Source organism: Amblyraja radiata, chromosome 4 (assembly GCF_010909765.2).
Source record: "Amblyraja radiata isolate CabotCenter1 chromosome 4, sAmbRad1.1.pri, whole genome shotgun sequence".
NCBI lineage: Eukaryota > Metazoa > Chordata > Chondrichthyes > Rajiformes > Rajidae > Amblyraja > Amblyraja radiata.
Window position 1 is genome coordinate 41,282,390 of NC_045959.1, and position 13,654 is coordinate 41,296,043.

At 43.4% G+C, this 13,654-nt stretch overlaps 1 protein-coding gene across 1 annotated transcript in view; it reads right to left on the bottom strand.

Moving 5' to 3' along the window:
* The window catches only part of zc2hc1a (zinc finger C2HC-type containing 1A), a 60,317-nt gene that overhangs the window by 24,728 nt on the left and 21,935 nt on the right, over positions 1–13,654 (bottom strand). The window contains 1 exon segment of the mRNA XM_033019249.1: positions 12,894–13,035. Within this exon segment, the coding sequence (XP_032875140.1) occupies positions 12,894–13,035 (142 nt within the window).

The following is a 13,654-nucleotide window of genomic DNA, read 5'->3' on the forward strand; positions in this document are numbered from 1 at the left end:
CAAGCCTTTTCTCTTCCCCTCCCCCCCCACTAATCTCTGGCCTTGTCCGCCCTTCTGCCAATCAAAACTCTCCTTACTTATACCCACCTATCACCTCCCAGGTTTTGTACCGCTTCCACGTCTCTTCCAGCTTTCTCCCCCCCCCCAATATTATCAGTTTGAAGGGACCCGACCCAAAACATCACCTATCCACGTTCTCCAGCACTGTCTTTTTTTGTAAACCAACACCTGCAGTTCCTGGTGTCTAACACTAACTAAAGCACCAGTTTATTTCATAGTTTCTCTAAAAAAAACCTGACCATAACAGCAAAATATAATGGATAACCTGTACAGAAATTTCCAGCAAAAAGGTACCAGCCTTCAATTGTATATCAAACAAAATTACAAGCTGAATAAATAAAGCCCAGGTTATATTTTTGCTTGGTTGAGCAAAATGTTCATTGTAATTGGTTATCATCAGTTACCGAACAATTTTCACTCTCTCAAACTGAACCTGGTGCCAACAATTACTGACTCGCTCAAAGTTTCCTCTACTTCTTCAACAAATTTTTCTTTCATGTAATTGTTAAAACTATTTATTTATTACCACATTTCCACACACTTTTATGCTTTTGGTCTTTCTCACCACTGACATGCCAATTAACATATCTTACAAATAATGGGATTGGACCATGGGCAATTGCAACATTCTAAAATACTACACTTGGCATTCCTGATGCAAAATGAATGACAAAATACATGAAAGTAAAGAAATGCAAATGCTGAAATTTTAAATTATAGCAGATTGGAAATGGCGAGTCACACAAGCACCTGTGAAAAGAGAAACAGGATTAACGTTTCAAGTCCTAGACCCTTTGTCAGTTTTTATAAATTCACAAGCTCTAAGTCTGGAGCGGTTGTCCCATCGACTATACTTTTCCCACCACCAAACTACTCTAAAAGTCTTTATGCGTAGTCATGTATTGATTGTTTACTTTGACCTTTGTCGGAAAGTCTTCCTTTCCAGACCCACCGTTTGTAGCGTAGATGCAGCACACTCCAAGTTCATCACTCTCTGACAGTTCTTCGAGGTTATGAACCCCACGTGTTCAGTTTTGCCAAGCCGTTTGTTTTGCTTTGACCTGCTTTGGTGTTCTACATGCTGATGCAATTTGGCCTTGTTTTTTGACAATTGTAGCATTTTAAGTATTTGCTTTCTGAGGCCATTGCATCGATAGCATGTGTTTACGCTTTTACCAGAACCCCGTTGTGAAGGCCTTTTCCCTTTCTTGTCATGCTTGTGTTTTGGAACTGCCTTTTGACTGTGCCAGCATGTGCTGGTTGAAACTCCCGTTCACTTTGAGATGCCAAATCTATGGCCAAAGCAATTTTGCATGACAAATCGCTGGTGTGTTCAGTAATTTTGATTGGATTTGCTCATCCAGTAATCCATAATCGCCCCATTGCAGGAAAGTTGTATAAGCTCAGGGGAGGGTGTAGAGGTGGGTTAACAAAATGCTACCTTGTTTATAGGGGGTTATAATTTAGAATTTCTCCATCAAGCCCCATGCTTGGTAATGTTACTTTCTGGATAGAGTGGATGTGCAGAGGATGTTTTCACTAGTGCCTGCTTGAGAGAAACTGCAGGCACTAGTGCACAGATATTTCACACGCTGCCTGCTTGAGAGAAACCGAGAGAGAAAGAAACGAATTATGGATACGTTAACAGATTAATTGAGAAACAGAAGAAACAAATGGAATCAGAACAGAACGTGATTAAGGTGAAATCTAATATGAGCCAACTATGGGACCTTACCCAGGAGGTTGGCAATAAGCAAGATGTACTGCTGTGTTCAGAGCCGTCTTGGGAAGAACGCAGAAGTCATACCCAGTGGGATGAAGACAAGAAGATATTCAATGGTTTCATGAAAAAGTCAGAGAAGTGGTTATCTGAAATTATGTCACAATTTACGAGCTTAGTAGCTGGAAGTGTGAAGCAACAAGATGCCAGAATGGAAGATGAAATTACGAGATAATATCTCCAATATATCTTCATGATGCATTATATGCAGCTGGGATATTCATTGACATAAAAAAAGCATTTGATACAATTAATCATTATATTTTATTAAAAAAATTGGAGAGGTATGGAATTAGAGGAATAGTACTGGACTGAATTAAAAGCTACTTAATTAACAGGCAACAGTTTGTAAATCTGGGTAGTCATAATTCTACATGTTTGGACATTGTGTGTGATGTACCACAGGGGTCAGTGCTGGGCCCAAAATTATTTATCATGTACATAAATGATATTTGTAATGTGTCCAATGTCTTGAGGCTGGTTTTGTTTGCAGATGATACAAATATTTTTTGTTCTGGGGAAAATTTAAAACAGCTATTGGATAAAATAATAAAAGAAATTGGTAAATTGAAAATATGGTTTGATAGGAATAAAATTTCATTAAATCTGAGTAAAACTAAAATAATGTTATTTGGTAATTGTAGAATAAATACACTAGTAAGTATAAAGATAAATGGGGTGAAAGTTGAAAGAGTGCATGAAAATAAATTTATTGGGGTTATAATTGACGATAAAATAAGCTGGAAATCACATATTAAACATGTAAAATTAAAATTGTCAAAAAGTATCTCTGTATTATACAAAGCCAAGCAAGCTCTGGATTACAAATCACTCCGTATTCTTTATTGTTCATTAATTTTACCCTACTTAAATTATTGTGCAGAAGTCTGGGGTAATAACTATAAAAATTCGATACACTCATTAACCATGATGCAAAAAAGAGCAATTCGTATTATCCATAATGCTAAGTATCTGGGTCATACGAATCCATTATTTTTAGAGTCAAAATTATTAAAATTAGAAGATTTGGTTACATTCAAAACAGCTCAGATAATGTTTAGGGCCAAAAATAAAAATTTACCTGGAAACATTCAAAAATTATTTAACGAGCGTGTGGGGGGTTACAATTTAAGAGGAATATTTAACTTTAAGAAACAAAAAGTCCGTACGACTAGAAAAACCTTTTGTATTTCGGTTTGTGGAGTAGGAGTGTGGAATAAATTGAACTGGGAATTAAAGCAATGCACAAACATGAATCATTTTAAAATGATATATAAAAAAATAATTTTCAAGGGGTACAGGGACGGAGGGGATGGTTGACAAGTGGGGGTTAATGTTTATTTATTGCTTTACTATTGTTTACTTATGTTTGGGTACTTCAGATATGAAGTTTGTATGTGCATAATAGTTGTATGTATATATATGTCTGTAGGTATTATGGGAAATTGCCTAGGGTAGTATTATTATTAGTAATTAATTGATTTTTAAATATGGTAGAAGTGTTGGGGAAAAGGGGTGAGATTTAATAAGTTATTCTTCTTCTCACTCCTTTTCGAGCTTGTACAGACACAGAGTTGGACATTGGAACTTTGCTTTTGTTCTTTTCATTGCTTTGTAAATATTGATTGTAATGTCCAATTGTTTGATAATTTCGAGTTTGTTACTATTAATGTCTTTAATGTCTTTACTTGTTCGGAATAAATAAATAAATAAACAAATAAATAGACAGATAAATAAATAAATAAATAGGCGGGGATCAAGACATAAATCTGGTTCTTCAGCCAGTTCGGTTTCGAGGGCTTCTGCTCGATTGGGAGCTAAAGCTGAGCTAGCTGTTCTCTCAACAGAGGTGGATGCCATGAAGAAGAAACATGAGATTGAGGAAGAACAAGAAGAGATGACGCGACAGATGACGCTACAGCAAGAAGAGATGAGACAACATAAGGAGATGACGCAACAGATGACGCGACAGCAAGAGAAGCTGAGGCGACGAAAGGACCAACTGGAATTAGACACAAAGATGGCGGTGGCCAAAGCAAAGGAGGAGCGACTGAAAAGTGAGGGGTCAAGATACAGCTCTAGATCATCGAAGACGATGAGCTCTGGGCCAAGAAGAATGATTGCTCGAAGTGAATTAGCAGTTGGATCAATTCCACAATCGAGGTCCACCGGATTTCATGGCTTTGAAAATCCATTGGAACAGAGGAAGATGGCTGAAATTTCATCTCAGCAAATGTGTGCTAGATTGAAACAAACTACTATTGGAGCGTCTGTAGATGCTCGAGACAAACCAACAGCGGACCACACTTTTTCGAGGCCTGGTGCACAGGCTCGAGCAAGCCAATTTGAATCACAAAGGCCTGTTTATCAACAGGTGGAGCCAAGCCAGAGTTATCAGGATGGATTATTGGCACTGTTGAATAGGCAAACTGAATGCAACGAGATCATAGCTCGACAACATACCTCTCTCATTTCTACCACCAGCAGAAATTCCTACGTATGGTGGAGATCCTTTGCAGTATGAAGCTTTCGTAAGGGCATTAGAAGAAATATTAGAAACAAAAGTTACGGATGAAAAGGAGCGTTTATGATTTCTGGTGAAGTACGCAAGTGGAAGTGTGAAAGTACTTGTAGAAAGTTGTCAGAAAGAGCAAGGCAGCCATGGTTATATAAAGGCAAGATTACTTGAAGAATGTTTTGGTGATGAACAGAGAATTGCTAACGCATACATGGAGAAGGCCCATGCTTGGAAAGGAATCAAGCCGTTAGATGGGGAAGGAAGCATTATGCAATATTTCTGAGAGATTGTTACAGCTCGATGAGAAATCTCGGCCACATGGAGGAAATCTTGTGAGTAATACGAGAATCATCTTGAGCAAGTTGCCCAGAAGACTGAGAGAAAAGTGGAGAGACGAAGCAGGCAAAATAAGAGATGAGAGGAAGCATGTAGCCAGGCTACCAGACTTGGTGAAATTCTTAGAAAGAGAAGTATGGAACATGTTAGAGCCACACTAAGGGACTATTGAAGATTACCAACCGATTCCAACTAACAAAGGTTCTACTTTTACCAAAACTGAAGAAATATCAGAACCTAAGAGAAGTAGTTTTGCTATCACAACCATACCTGTGGAAAAGACTGATAGAATGAAAGGAAATGTATATACTAGCAAGCAAATAGTATTTTGTTTGTTATGTGATGGTTGGTCACACCATAAGATGGTGTCGAAGATTCAAAATGAAAGAATATGAAGAAAAGATTAATTTCTTGAGCCAGAAGGGAATCTGTTTTGGATGTTTGAAAAAAAGGATATATGGTGAGAGACTAAGAGTCCTATGATTTGTTCTAAGTGCAAGCAATATCATCCTGAAGCACTTCACACTGAAGAAGAGCTACCAGAGCACCGGGAAGAGGAAGAGCTGGAACAAACGGATGATGAGCTACCAGAGCAAATAGAAGAAGATGAACCGAAGCAAACAGAACAGGCCGAGAAGCCAACTACTAGAAATGCTATCACCTCGACTGAAGTAACTGCTCATATTGGGGCCGGGGTAGAAGTTTGTAATTTTTCTATCTTACCAGTACAGGTAAGGAATAGTAAGACGAATACAGTGTTGCAAACATATGCTTTTCTGGATCACGGAAGTTCGACAACATTTTGCACAGAAAGCCTGACGAGAAGACTGAATATCACAGAAGAAGAGACTAAAATTCGATTATGTACCATGACTAAAGATAAAGAGAGCAGGAGTCATTACATTATGAGTATGGAGCTATTCAGTTTGGATGAAGTACTGATATCTGAAGTGTTTACACATGGAACTATGCCTGTAGGTCGTCAAAATATACCAAGACATGAAGACGAAGCAATGGCCTTACCGGAAGGATGTCAAGATATCTGAAATCAATTCTAGTGTTGATCTACTTATCGAAATGAATGTTTTGAAGGCTTTGGAACCTATACAGATTGTTAGGAGCCAAGGCGATGGACCGTATGCTACAAAAACCTGACTTGGATGGGTTATCTATGGCTCCTTCAGAAGGAACCATGAAAACAAAAATCAGAGGAACTGTCCTGCCATTGCTGTTAATCAAAAATCTACTGATAAATTAGAAAAGTCAGTGATGAAGCCATACAATCATGACTTGAATGAAAGTACCAGCAAGCCATCTGAAGAGATGTCGAATGAAGTGTTGAAGTTCATGGATATTATGAACTACTCAGTGAAAACTGACGGACACTATTGTGTGGAATTACCTTTCAAACAGGAAAGTGTTAATCTGCCGAATAATCGTCGTATGGCTGAGCAACGTACCCAGAATTTGAAACGCAAGTTTGGCGAGAATAGTAAATTTCATGAAGTAAGAATCTATTTGAAGAATAATTTCTACAAGGATGATTGCTTAAAATCCATGTCTACTGAGCAGGAAGCGATTCTACCAGTAGAACATCTGACTTCTCTTTACAATAAGGGAGGATTCATATATTCTAAGTGGAACAGTGACAATGGTGAAAGCATTCCACTAGATGACAGAGCCAAAGAAACCAGAGAGTTGGATTTGGACAAAGACGATCTGCCAATGGAAAGAGCATTGGGAGTTACTAATGTTGTACAACTGAAATATGTTAACACAGAAGAAAATTCTGCGAATGAAGCATCCAGAGAACTGACAGTGAACCGTTTCTTAAGCGAGATGAGATGGATCAATGAACTAAAATCTCTCTGCAAGCCAGACAGAGAAGGGCCATAGCTTGAACGGGGATTTGAAATCTCTGCTAATGATCCGGACATTAAATCAAATCTAATGGTGAACTTTATTGCTAAAGATCCTGTTATTCTTTTGAAGGATTTTCACACTTTAACATTGCTGTTACAACACATCCATGAATTGATCGGACATGGAGGAAGACGTTTCATGCTGTCAAAGTTTTGGACTATTATGTTTTAGACTATATATTGGGTATCATGCCTGATTTTAAGGGTTTGGTATGCACGGTACAACTTTGAATTAAAACCAGTGTTTTAATAAGATTAATAACCAAGAAGGCGAAAGTGAAGATGGAAGAGTCGATGAAGAATTCTGATTGCGGATATAGTGCATGCTATTTTTTCCTCGTTCGTATAGTGTTTAGTATTCCCGCCTGACCGGGGTTCAATTTCCCGACGAGGAACCACAGGGTTTTATTCCCTTATTTTTGCATTTGATATATGTTAAGCCTTTATGACCACATTTTTATAATGTTTATTAGTAATTGTCTCGTAATATACTCGGAACAATTGGGGGCCGGTATGTAGTGGCCATTTGGCCTGTTTTGCATGTCATTGATGATGGCACGTGCCTTTCAATTTTAGACTGCCCGTTATATAGTGGGTGGGATTTATGACATGTTTTTGGGCGTGTTTGGAGCTAAGATGCTTGCGCAGAAGTTTAGTTTTTAGATTAGTTTGGAGCGAGTAGGGAGAAGGTTAACCCTTCAACCAGGCAAGACATAAAGGAGATCATGCCAGTGTTACGGAGACACGAGGAGTTTTCTAATGTTTAAAGTAATAAGCTGGAGTTCGATGAAGAGTGCAGTAACGTCAGAAGAAGTTTGGATGTATCTTACTGTTTTCTATCAACAATAAAGAATTTATTCATCAAAAGAGTGTTTTTAAACCATATCTGTGAAGAAGCTCTGAGGGTCTCTGTGAGCCAGCTCGCATGCGTATCGAAGATATCACTTACCATGCTCATAAAGGCGGCTAGGGAGTTAATTTCTCAAAAGGTATGAAAATCTGCCGCTACACCTTCAACACTCTACCTACATAGTCCACAAAATATGATCATTTGCCATAGTTATGTACAATGTTGAGCCATTTTTATTTAGTACCTAATAAAATTAAAATTTTATCTGTACATACATGATGAAATAAATATCTATATTACTAAAAGTCTGATCTTGACCGCTTTTGGCCCACTGTGCTGAGATTTCCGAGAGAACGCCACCACCTACGGCCGTCATTTTAGGCCACCTCGCTCAGAGCCCCCCTCCGCCTTCCTGGACCGGAGGATATTTCCCATCGATGACAAATCAGAGAGATATTAATGTTTTAAAAAAATCACCATTCTCCCTGCTGGAGGGAGGGGGAGGGACTATAAAACCAGGAAGTGGTGTGCCTCACTCAGTCTCTACAAGATGGATGAAGCCAAAGGGTCACATCTCTGAGCTCTGAATAACACTGAACACATGTCTACTCAACTGTGAGTCCCCTTAGTGTGGTTTGAAAATGAAAATATGGTTTGTTTGAAGTAAAAAGGCACTGCCTGCAAATGGTGGCTTGGGTGCTTTGGCTTGAAGTTGAAAGGCACTACTTACTGCAAATGGTGGCTTGGGTGCTTTGGCTTGAAGTTGAAAGGCACTACTTACTGCAAATGGTGGCTTGGGTGCTTTGGCTTGAAGTTGAAAGGCACTGCTTACTGCAAATGGTGGCTTGGGTGCTTTGGCTTGAAGTTGAAAGTCACTGCTTACTGCAAATGGTGGCTTGGGTGCTTTGGCTTGAAGTTGAAAGGCACTACTTACTGCAAATGGTGGCTTGGGTGCTTTGGCTTGAAGTTGAAAGGCACTATTTACTGCAAATGGCGGCTTGGGTGCTTTGGCTTGAAGTTGAAAGGCACTACTTACCAAAGATCCTATAGCGGAGCAAGATGGATTACTCTCACACAAACGTGTAGTACGCTCATGGGCGGATTCATGGGCGATTTTATGACTCATTTTAGCAACCTGCCCCCGCCATCTTGTTCCGCCATTTTGCTCCGCCCTCTTGCTTCCGGCCAAAGATTGGATCCGCAGCGGGGAGAAGGAGTGCGGGGCAGCGGGGAGAAGAAGTGCAGGGCAGCGGGGAGAAGGAGTGCGCGGCCCGGGGCAGCGGGAGAAGGAGTGCGCGGCCCGGGGCAGCGGGGAGAAGGAGTGCGCGGCCCGGGGCAGCGGGGAGAGAGAGTGCGGGGCCCGGGGCAGCGGGGAGAGGGAGTGTGGGACCCGGGGCAGCGGGGAGAAGGAGTGCGGGGCCCGGGGCAGCGGGGAGAGAGAGTGCGGGGAGAAGGAGTGCGGGGCCCGGGGCAGCGGGGAGGAGTGCGGGGCCCGGGGCAGCGGGGAGAGGGAGTGTGGGGCCCGGGGCAGCGGGGAGAAGGAGTGCGGGGCAGCGGGGAGAAGGAGTGCGGGGCCCGGGGCAGCGGGGAGAAGGAGTGCGAGGCAGCAGGGAGAAGGAGTGCGGGGCCCAGGGCAGCGGGGAGAGAGAGTGCGGGGCAGCGGGGAGAAGGAGTGCGGGGCAGCGGGGAGAAGGAGTGCGGGGCCCGGGGCAGCGGGGAGAAGGAGTGCGGGGCCCGGGGCAGCGGGGAGAGAGAGTGCGGGGCCCGGGGCAGCGGGGAGAGAGAGTGCGGGGCCCGGGGCAGCGGGGAGAGAGAGTGCGGGGCCCGGGGCAGCGGGGAGAGAGAGTGCGGGGCCCGGGGCAGCGGGGAGAGAGAGTGCGGGGCCCGGGGCAGCGGGGAGAGGGAGTGTGGGGCCCGGGGCAACGGGAGAGGGAGAGGGGCATAGGAGGGGGGGGGAGACATTGTAGTGAGGGGGCAGGCGAGGGAGTGCCGGGGGGGGATAAGGCCTAGTGTGTGTGAAGTTGCGGGGAGGTTTACAATGTTTCTTATTTACAATGTTTCTTATTTAATGTCCCTTGTCTAGTCTGAAATAAAGTTCATTATTGGATCAGAAGAAATATAATTGTGTGTGTTATATGATTATATACATTTATATAATTTTCATGTATGTGTGTTTATAAACATTTTATTCTTTAACAAGAATTAACAGAATTATGAACTAACAGAATTATGAATCTAACCCTATATCACGCACAAAAAGTTCCGCAATGTCAATCACCCTGCGAGTCGGGTCGGTTCCGGTTACTACAAAATCAACTCAAACACTGCTTGTGAACCATTTAAAAAGAAATGATTTAAAAAACATTAAAAAAGACAATTACCAGAATCAAATGTTATTGTTGACAAGAAGTATGAACTGACAGATTTATGAATCTAACCCACACAAACTGTTGCCCCACAACATTGATTACACTGCGAGTCGGGTCGGGTCAGGTAGGCTCAGGTTACTAAAATGGGCGTGGAAAAATGCCCATGATCCCCTCCCTAGCGTACTACACGTCAGTCCATTGCATTTCGCAGGAGTAGCCTATCTTGCTCCGCTATAAGATCTTTGCTACTTACTGCAAATGGCGGCTTGGGTGCTTTGGCTTGAAGTTGAAAGGCACTACTTACTGCAAATGGCGGCTTGGGTGCTTTGGCTTGAAGTTGAACGGCACTACTTACTGCAAATGGTGGCTTGGGTGCTTTGGCTTGAAGTTAAAAGGCATTACTGCAAATGCACTTACTTCCTGTTTGCACTGCATATTGATTTTAGATAAAACGCTACCACTTACGGCTGTGATTTTTGGCCATCTTACTCAGTCCCCCTTTGCTCAGCAGGTGCAGAGAATTCTTCCCATCAATGAAAAATAAAAGTGTTATTAGTGTTTAAAAAATGTTGAGAATCTCTCTCCTGTCAATCAAGTGCTTGAAGTGGTATGAAACTGCACTTGAATTCGGTGGCCTTGCACCCTGCTTGAAGTGGTAGGAAACTGCACTTGAATTTGGTGGCCTTGCACCCTGCTTGAAGTGGTAGGAAACTGCACTTGAATTTGGTGGCCTTACACCCTGCTCAATGTGGTAAGAAACTGCACTTGAATTTGGTGGCCTTGCACCCTGCTTGAAATGGAATTTCAAGGAATAGCCACGAGTCAATTGCCAGCCCACCAGCCGTGAGTGAGCTGCCAGCAGATCAGGCTTGAGGGACTGAGCTGTCACCCCGAGAACCCATACCAGCACTCCAGAAAGCCCCTCCACTGGCCACTAATATTGGAATTGGTGGAGAGGTGGAATATTGCGTAGTGGGACCAGCCCTCCTGTGTGAACATGGGACCCAACGGGTCCCACTTAGTCTAGTATATCCTAAAACTTGAGTTGCACTGAAAAAAAATAAATCTATGAAATGGTCATGAAACAACGGCGCTATTTTGAGGAGACGGGATCCAACGGGTCCCCCTTGGTCTAGTATAATATAAAACTCTGTGTGGGTGTTTGTGTGTCATTTCGTGTGCGATTCACATCTCCTCGAAAACCCGACACGGTAACGGTGAAATGCTTACATATTCCGGTAGAGATTTAGCTCATGATTTCAAAAATCCCCTCATCTGTAAATTTGATTCATATGTCACCAATCTGACATATTTTTCAAATCTAACTGCTGAAGCGAGCTGATGAAGTCACAATGCCTTTGCTCGTGGTCCAGACCCCCCCCCCTGCTCTGGATTAAAGCAGCTGACAAGTTACTTTAAACCCCCCCCCCTCAACTTTACAATCTGACCTCTTTAAAATCTAACGAGCTGGATGACGTTACAATGGTACCCCCCCCCCCCCCCCCCCGGCTCTCGATAAAAGCAACTGACAAGTTACGTTAACCCCCCCCCCCCCCCCCCCGACAGTCATTTTGTCGCCTCCCGACTCGCACTCGCCCGGCCGTCTGCAGCCCCGCCCACAGCCCAGCTGCTGAACACGAAGTACACTCGTGCTTCAGCTTGGGTTCTAGAACATGGCGGCTGTCTTATCGTCGCGCGGAGCAGCGCGATGGAAAGGTGACCCTGGCGGCCATTACTCCCTCTGGGAGAGGCCGTCTATGGAGACCTGCGATCGCAGTGACACGGAGAATCATGATGCCTTTTCCTTGCTGGTGGTCCCGATCCCACCTGGCTGTCACAGGGGACGACCTCCTCTCCGTCTCCCCACCCGATCGTCTGTCACGCAGGTGGGTGGGCTTTCCCGTCGCGGAAGCCACAATCGGCCGGCCCTCCACTGCTTTTGACTGTCCGCCCGCTCGCAGCAGTAGGGCCACCCACTCAAAAGATGCCGCAAATCGGAAACTCCAGCTCCAAAAGGCAGCAAGCTCCCCTGCCTGTGTCCCTCTCTGTGCCCCTCTCTACGCCTCCATGCCCCCGTGTCCCTCTCCGTGCCCCCGTGTCCCTCTCTCTCTATTCCCCTACCTCTTCAGCCGCGCCTGCGAGTTGAGAGCTAGGCGTGAGTGGATAGGGTGGGGCATGGGGTAAAAGGAGTGAATTAATAATATTAATATAATATCAATTGTGGTGTGTGTGTGTGTGTGTGTGTCTTTACATCTTTTCAGAGACACTACGCGGTGTTATATTTTTACAAATTCAAGTAGAGATTTACCTCACGATTTCAAAAACACCCTCATCTGAAAATTTGATTAATTATTTATTTCGTTATTTCTTCAAATTCTTCACCAATCTGAAGCTAAAGCTAACTTAAGCTGAAGCTAACCGGCTGAGACGTCACAATGCCTCGACTCCTCGCGGCTAGCTGCGCAGATTTTTCAAGGCGCAGCCTGCTGGCCACTCTATTCCACGAGCTACCGCCCCCCCCCCCCCCAAAAAAACTCGCACTCCAACGGCCAACCCGAGAGGTGCCGACGAGCACCAGAGTGCGGCCGGCCGTAGTGCCCCGGAGGTCACCGGCGTTCACGAGCACTTACGAGCTTTCCGGCTTGCTTTTGAAGAAATTTCCCCTCTACGCCTGCGCAGCGAGTGAAGTCACGCCCTTCCGCCACCCCCTCCCGCGGGTTTCCCGAGAGATGCAGAGAGTCAGGCCCTGTACTCTCTCTCTCTGGGCTCTCTCCGCTTTTCGCAGCCCACTCACTTGCCCGGCTCCCCTCCACCTCTCCCCATTCTGGTTCTGCCCCCTCCCCTCTCTCCCCCCTACTCTCTCCCCTCCACCACCCCAACCCCACCATTACCCCCCTCTCTGCCCCCCCCTCCCCTCTATCCCCCTCCACCTCTCCCCCCTCCTCATTAAAATTAGAACAAGTAAAAAAAACTGTTAGCACTGTCATCAAATAAAGATATAAAGATTTAAAAAATAAAGCCGTCTTTACACTCATAACACTTCCTGTAAATGCCATACCTGGATCATATAACGGTGCAGGTGGAGGTGGAGGAGTACCCCCTTCATTAATTATTTGTGTAATCTTTTTGGCTGTTCTGATGGTAGCAATAAAGTTTTCATGTTTCTGTCTCCAGTTTGAGGGCTTTTTGGGAGGTTCAGGCTAAAGGATATCAAAATGAATTAGATGTTATATATTGCATGCAATCCATACATTATTCTATTTCCTGTTCATACTTCAGTAGAATATAATTATCAACATGTCAAAATGAAAAGTCAAATTTCAATATGGATAAACAAAGTGACCACAATTTCCAATGAACTAATCAATCTGAGAAGGAATTTTAAATTCTCTTGTTGTTCGCAACATGACGGACATTTATAATCCACTTTCTTTTCATGATTTTCTTTAAAGCACTAAGGTTTTCATTTGTCAAGTCAATAAAAGATTGTAAGACAATGTTATTTTAATATCCGAAATCAATTCCTCCAATTGTAATTGTTCACAATGTATCCAAAAACAAAAGTGCAGAAACAGCAATGAATACAAATCGTGGAATACAGCACAAAAGAAAACAAATTAGCTCAACTTTAACTGAATAGACTACCCCATTAATCTTTTACTTTACATTTCCATAAGTATACTAATCTTCCCACCAATCATTATCCAATTCCCTTTAAGTTCATATTGAAATTGCTTCCGCTGCACGTCAGGCAATACATTCCAGTTAGGTAAATACTTGCTTTTACTGCCCCAATTCCTCTGTTTTTTCTGTAACTAA